Source organism: Olea europaea, chromosome 3, assembly GCF_002742605.1.
Source record: "Olea europaea var. sylvestris chromosome 3, O_europaea_v1, whole genome shotgun sequence".
NCBI classification, from domain to species: Eukaryota; Viridiplantae; Streptophyta; class Magnoliopsida; order Lamiales; family Oleaceae; genus Olea; species Olea europaea.
The window spans coordinates 10,374,683-10,382,330 of NC_036239.1; the positions used below are offsets into that span (position 1 = coordinate 10,374,683).

General features: G+C 31.6%; 1 protein-coding gene across 1 annotated transcript; it reads left to right on the forward strand.

Moving 5' to 3' along the window:
* The first annotated feature begins 1,094 nt into the window (after positions 1-1,094).
* LOC111385758 (transcription factor MYC4-like) lies at positions 1,095-2,676 on the forward strand. The gene has a single exon (XM_023010177.1). The coding sequence runs from the start codon at positions 1,180-1,182 to the stop codon at positions 2,551-2,553; it is 1,374 nt and encodes a 457-aa protein (XP_022865945.1). The 5' UTR covers positions 1,095-1,179; the 3' UTR covers positions 2,554-2,676.
* The last annotated feature ends 4,972 nt before the right edge of the window (positions 2,677-7,648 follow it).

Below are 7,648 nucleotides of genomic sequence, written 5' to 3' on the forward strand. Positions count from 1 at the left end.
AAAAATAAAAACTCTTTCTCTCTTCTCTTCTTCTCCTCCCCTCACTCCACCTCCACCACCAAATGGGACCGCCACCTTAAAAGCCAAAAAGCTCCGGGCAACCATCACCCAAATTGTCGAACCTCCATATCATCGGAAAGCTCACTCCCCTCTACACATTCTACAACATCCAACCTTTATGTCAATAGATTTGGTCAAAATTGCAAGCCAAAAAACCCAAATCACAAATGCAAATACTGGTAGCACTACCTTTCCGGCAAGACTCATGTCATTCCTAACACACTAATCGACTATACTTATTAGGTCGCCTCTCTTCATTATCTTAAAACATCAATATATGCACAAAATCAAAATCTACAACAACAGCTTTTAAGTTTTTATTGGGCAATAACTAGTCAAAAATTTTGGGGCATATTAGACTAATTGATGGAAGCCCATTGTTGTTGTAGGTGCGGTGCGATGTGGCAAAGTGGGAGTGGATGGTCCGCTATGGTGGGAACCATTGTTAGCGTCGAAATTGACGAAAAAGGTAGCATGTTGTGTTCGTGATAAGCTGCGTTTTTTGTTTACTTTGGCCATGTAAATTTATTATTTGTTCAATTTGTTTATGGGAAAGTGTTTGGGGGTTGATTACAACTGTTTGCAGTGTAAGCTCCCATGTTTTGGGTGACAATTGAGGTGGTAGTTGGTGAGATAGAGGACGGCAGCTCCATGAAGGTAAAGTTTTTTTTTGGGGGGGGGGTGTATTTTTGAAAAAATTTTGGACTAATTTTGCAAACTTGTTCTTTATTTTTCTTTTTATTTTATTTTATTTAGATTCTCGTATGTTGGTCATTTTAAGTTAAAAATTGATGAAATTGATGCTTTCTACAATCAAAGGTGAAATAATGAGTGAAAATGCCAAAAAATAAATGGTATGAATGTTTTACACAATAATATTAAAAGGCACTATTTATTATTTATTTTGTGCTAATTATCATTTGTTATGTTGCACACGGTGTCTAGATAATATCGTTGGCAGGATTTCAAATTGACCACTAAATATTAAATACCAGTTTAAACGTAACTCTAATCACTCTTTCACATTATATATATACACATTTTTAATCCTTAAAACAGTTAAACAGCTCACTCTCTCACTCTTTATTCCCCTTTGGCCAAGCACTGCACATTCCATCAATGGAAGACCTAATCGTATCATCTTCTTCATCTTCCTCAATGCTTTCTTCCTCTCAAGAAAACCCAGCAACAACCCTGCAACAAAAACTCCAGTACATACTCCAAACCCAGCCACAACACTGGGCTTACGCTATTTTCTGGCAAACATCCAAGGACGATAATGGACGTATCTTCTTGGTTTGGGGCGATGGCCATTTTCAAGGGATTACTAAACATAAAGTGCACAAATCGGGTTCTCATCCTCAGAGGAAGAAAGTGATGAGAGGAATCCAGGCTTTGATTGGTGAAAATCCTGATGGTTATGGCCCTGTAGATGGTGATGTGACTGATATGGAGTGGTACTATGTTATGTCACTTGCACAATCTTTTTCTCTTGGAGATGGGGTTCCAGGAAAGGCCTTCAGCTCGGGATCTTTGGTTTGGTTGAGTGGGGAGAATCAACTGAGGTTTTATAACTGTGAAAGAGCTAAAGAAGCTCAGACCCATGGAATGCAAACTATGGTTTGTATTCCTACTACAAATGGGGTTCTTGAGCTGGGATCTGATGATATGATCACAGAAAACTGGAACCTCGTTCAACAGGTCAAGGTAATTTTTGATTCGTCAGGGATTAATGGATCCGCGGGGCAGATAATTTCATTTTCTGATATTGGTGTTGTTACTGGTTTTCAAGAAGAGGAAGCAAAGGCCAAGAAAGGTGAAGGATTTGCTGTACTTTCGTCGTATCTCGATTCAGATCATTCGGATTCCGATTGTCAGTTTTTTCTTGAGACTCCTGTGGAGAAGAAAGCTCCAAAGAAGAGAGGAAGAAAGCCTAGTCTTGGCCGTGACACTCCTTTGAACCACGTCGAGGCAGAGCGGCAACGTAGGGAGAAGCTCAACCACCGTTTTTACGCGCTCCGGTCGGTCGTCCCGAATGTGTCGAGAATGGACAAGGCATCCTTGTTATCAGATGCCGTATCCTACATTAAAGAACTGAAGAGCAAAGTTGAAGAAATGGAAGCAGAACTCCAGAAAAATCCCAAGAAAATAAAGATTGAATCAGTTGACACTTTGCAGGATAATCAAAGTACAACAACTTCTGTGGATCAAATTAAGCCTAATTCATCATCATTATCTTCGTTTGGGGTACCACAAGAAATTGAAGTGAAGATCGTTGGGCTTGATGGGATGATCAGATTCCAATCAAATAATGCAAATTATCCTGCAGCTAGGCTAATGAATGCGATTCGAGACCTCGAGTTACAAGTTCACCATGCTAGCATGTCCAGTGTTAATGATCTGATGCTTCAAGATATTATTGTTAAGGTTCCTAATGGATTGAGAAGTGAGGATGCATTAAAATCTGCTCTTCTTACAATATTAGAGCAGTAAACCCTTGTAGTTTATTTAGTACTTATTCGTTACCTCCTACGTTTGTTCAAACTAGTTAGCTTTTCAGTCCAGTGTTTCTTCAGCCTTATTAATAAAAAGCTGCTGCAAAAATATTGTTGATAATTTTTTTTTTTTTTTTGGGTGTTCCCTAAGTTCATATCACTTTCTTTGTTCGAAAAAACTAAACCTTAACAAATGGAAAGAAATCAACGAGATTTCGGGATTCAATCCACAGTTTTGTTCAAAATTGACTAGTGACAGTATTGTCTCGATATCTCAATACACCAGAGACGATGTGTTGCATAATTATTTTATCGGAGTATAGTTCTTTCGAAATGGAATATGTGAACCATATTCGTATACGATGATAAAATGTAGTTGCTTGCATGTCTTGAAATGAGCCAGCACTAAATGGAGACAAATTGAGACCTTGAAATATCAAATATCTTGTGGGGGAAATTGTAGTACAATAATTCAATATCCTACCCTACAACAATTAATAGTTGGGCTATCAATTTTTGTCACATATACCCCACTTCTTTTATCTTACCATATTTGAGCTCGTGATAAAGCACAATATGTGGAGTTTGGTTCACATATAAGAACCAGCTACCCCTCCAATAGGGGGGCGCCACATGCCCCCTGTTGCCAAACCCTGTCCCAATCCCCTGTCCCCCTAGCATCTCTCTATCAAATATCATGTGGGGGAAATTGTAGTACAATAATTGAATATCCTACCCTACAACAATTAATAGTTGGGCTATCAATTTTTGTCACATATACCCCACTTCTTTTATCTTACCATATTTGAGCTCGTGATAAAGCACAATATGTGGAGTTTGGTTCACATATAAGAATAAAAATCATTACTTGTCATTGTTGGATTTAATTTTAATCTATTGTCACTAAACTTTCGATGAAAATTGAATTGGGTTACTAAATTTTAATTTATCTTAATTTTAGTTTAAAATTATGTCAATGAAATATAATTTAGTTTCAAATTTCATCATTTTATAATCCGCTATGTCCCAAATTAATAAAAATGTATTAATTACTAGTCAACATATGATCGTTACGTGACGTGTCAATTTGCCACAACGACGCGTCATAAAAGAGTGAAAATAAAAAAATATACATATATTTCCTAACCGTTTAATCTAAATATATTGTTGTAATCGTCACTGTGTTATTTTTGTTTCTAGGGTGCTAGGTAACGACGACGTATAAGATGAGCTATGGAATGATTATTTTACTAATCAAATTCTATTAGTCTGAAGGACAATAGGTGACGGAATGTTACGCTGTGATAAAGCTTTTGCTTGGTGGGGATTAAATCAATTTTTTCTTTTTGTCTTTTTTTTATATATATAAAATTAATGAAATGTATGGTTGAAAAGTTGTAAATTTCATAAAATATGTGGTTAAAATTAATTGTTGATTTAAATTAAAATCTAGATATTAAACCCTATCAAATATGAATAAAATTTGAAGCAAAATGATAAGTATCCGTACAATTCCTCAATCGTGAAATGCATGTTGTCCAAAATATATCACAAGGAAAGTGTTCAATTTTTCCACGGCTAAGATTACTTCTCCTTCCAAGTTAAATGTCAACATCAATATTCATGGTTGACCTTCTAGTTATCTTTTAGCCCCGTTTGATCCTCATTAAATAAAATTCAATTACATTACATTTCATTTTTCTCTCTCCTATTTTCAACCGCATAATTTTTCATAAAATAATATTACATATAAATCGAAAATTTTTCCTTCTTTTTCAACCACTTATTTTTCTAAAAAATACGATTTCTCCTATTTTCATTTTCAGGTAATGAAGGTCAAACGAGGGCTTAATAAGAAATGAGAGGTGCATTTTTTTTTTCTTCACATAAAAGTGTAAAATGCACGTATCATAAATTTAGAGTTAGATACTGAAATTAAAATCAGATTTTGAGTAAATTTTGATAAAAATTGATAAAATATGCGAATAAAAAATTGTGAATTTCACAATATACATTATAAAAATTAATTATTAATTTTTACTTAAATTAAAATTTAGATTATAATTTCATCAAACGTGGGCAAATCATATCAGATGACAGGACCTGTCCTAGCCTTTGGGGTGTTTTGGGTACAACGTGGGGAAAATAATAGAGGTAGAAAGTAAACGAGGCCACAGTCTTTGGCTTTTTGCTATAATAAGATAACGCACGCAATTTTATTTTATTTTTTTATTCAGTTTTTCCTCGTTTCTTAACATATTAATATTTAATTAGTGTTATATATTAATTTCTTATCATGACATCATTGAATAGGTAAATGTTAATATTATAATATCTGTCCATTATTGTTGTTGTTATTGTGCATCTCACTAGCATTTGTCCAAGTTTATAATCGATTAAAAATTGATTAACTCAATTTATTCATATAATTTTTACTTACTTTTAACTACAAATTCCTCAAAATTCATACTTATAATCAATTATAAGTTTGATAAAATTTAGCCTACACCAGCTATTTTGAATTGGTTGTACCTCCATCGTTTAGCCCTTGTTTGAGGCACATTATTTTCCTTATAATGCATTTTTGAATAGTGTATTGATTAAAAATGTGTGATTATAAAATAAAGAAAAGTTTTGAATTTACGTATAATATTATTTTATTGATGAATATGTGGTTAAAATGATGTCAGATCACTGTTTTAAGAATATATTTTTTTGAAAAAATATGACTCAAACATGGCCTTAATATATTTTTGACATACCAATACTTCATTATTTTCTTATCAAATGTGAAGATGTTGATACATTTTTTTGACAATGTGTTGTTTTCCCATTTGTTAAACAAAAAATGAAAATTTATTGAGGATAGAATATGTCCACTTGTCCCATTAATTGAAAGGCTCAACCTTGTATCTTTTTCTTTTTCTTTTTCTTTTTCTTTTTTTTATTTCTTATTTCCTATAGAAAAATTGACTTAAACAATAAAGAATAAAAGTCATGATATGCAATTTTGGAACTTTTTGCCACTGGAAAAACCTAATTTGAGCTTCGTACATGAACAAAGTTTGTCATTTATATAAATTCACCATCTGTCATCTGATAGATTAAGCCTCCGTTTGATTTAACTAAAAATTATATATTTTTAGTAATTTTTGATTAAAAATTTAATGAAATGTATAATTGAAAAGTGATAAAAGAAAAATTGTAAATCCCATAATATGTACTATTGAAATATATGATTGTCTTAAAACCATCTTCAACGTTGCACCAAAATTTGAGATAAGTTTTACTCTATTTTACACCAAATAAAAATGTCTAATTATTTTCTTCATTTTTTATTCTTAAGCATTTATTTATTGAAAGAATTATTAATTAATTAATTTATTTTACAACTACATAAAATATTAAACAAATAATTACGTTAAAATAACGAAAATATTGAATTATTATTGACTACTAAATTATTCACTTGTTTATGTATTATATTAGATTGACAAAAATAATTATTAAATTAAAAAATTCTTAATTATTATCGATTATATTATTAAAATAATAACAATAATAATATTATTATTTATAATAATAATAATAATTTATTTTTAAAAATATATAATTAAAATGACACAAATATCCCTAATCAATATGTTTGAAAAATGAAAGAGAATGACAAAATTGACTTTACACCGCTGGTGCAAAAATGATATCCTAGGATCTCCGTTAGATATGCCCTAATCCCACTCAAACCCAATGGTCCTCTTTTCCCTTTCTCGTACGCTACGCACTCTACTCCATTGTATTTAAGCAACCTTTATTATGGCTTATGACTAGTAGCACGAGTAGGTACCTATAAATTTATTTAATTAATTTTTGGTGAAACTCCACCTAAACCAAGATAAATAATTCTAAATTTTGTTAAAACTCTTCATTTATTAAAACTTTTGTAATGAATTTCCTACTCAACCAAAAGATTAGATTTGACCAAAAATTGCATGGCACGAATTTATTATATAAAAATGTACATTTTTTATGAAAGTAACATCACGTTAAGAAATATTTTATTATTGAAAAAGACATTTTTTATACTACTCTGAACTCAATTTCCAATGCACCCATAAATATTTTATTATATAAAAATGTACTATAGTAATATATTATTATATAGGAGATTAGTTAAATTGATTTTACCTCAATTTCAATGTTTTGCAAAATTCTCTCAATTTTTAACAAAGTTGAACGCCTACCACTTTATAAAGAATAAAGCTCAGTGTACGAACCCCATTTCACGGGATTTGTTAAGAACCTCTCACATGAGGTGAGATCTACCTTATTAAAAAACGGACCCCAAAATTGTCCACCCCACTCTATGTTTGTGAGGAGTCTGTGGGTGTTCTATGGATCCTCACCCTGGCACTGTAGCTTCATCCCTTTATAAAACCATTATACAACGGGCATTCTTTTTTCACTTGGTTCATCCCAGTGCTTTGGGAAAACTTCGTTGTGTCACTAACTTTCAATTAATCCTAATTGGTTTATTGAATTTTAATTTTTCTTAATTGGATTGATGAACTTCAATTTAATATCAAATTTCTCCAATCTATCACATGCCGTCTCCTAAATCATCAAAAATTATGTGATTGACAGTCATACCATAATAGATATTTTACGTAATTACTATGGAGTATAGCAATTTACCTCTAAGTTCAATAATAAACCAATAAAAATGTATACATATTGCAACCTTTTATTCAAAAAATTTGTCATAAATCTCATTTTTTACCATTTTTTTTTTAAATGCAACATAACGATTATGTGAAAGATTAGTAATGATATGGTTGTCAACCAGACAATTTTCATCCATCGACAAAAAATATAAGTGATATTAAATGTTGAGGAGTGAAATTTCAAACTAAATTGAAGTTCAAATGTTTAGTGATTTAATCAAAATTATGATACAATTTCAGTGACAATACAAAAATTTTACTCCACTAATTCAATTATATGTCAGCTCATTTCCTTTTCCTGTTTTCTAGATCATTTCATGATTTGATTATGAAGAGATTCCGAACAAACAAATGATGTTTTTCCTTTTTCCT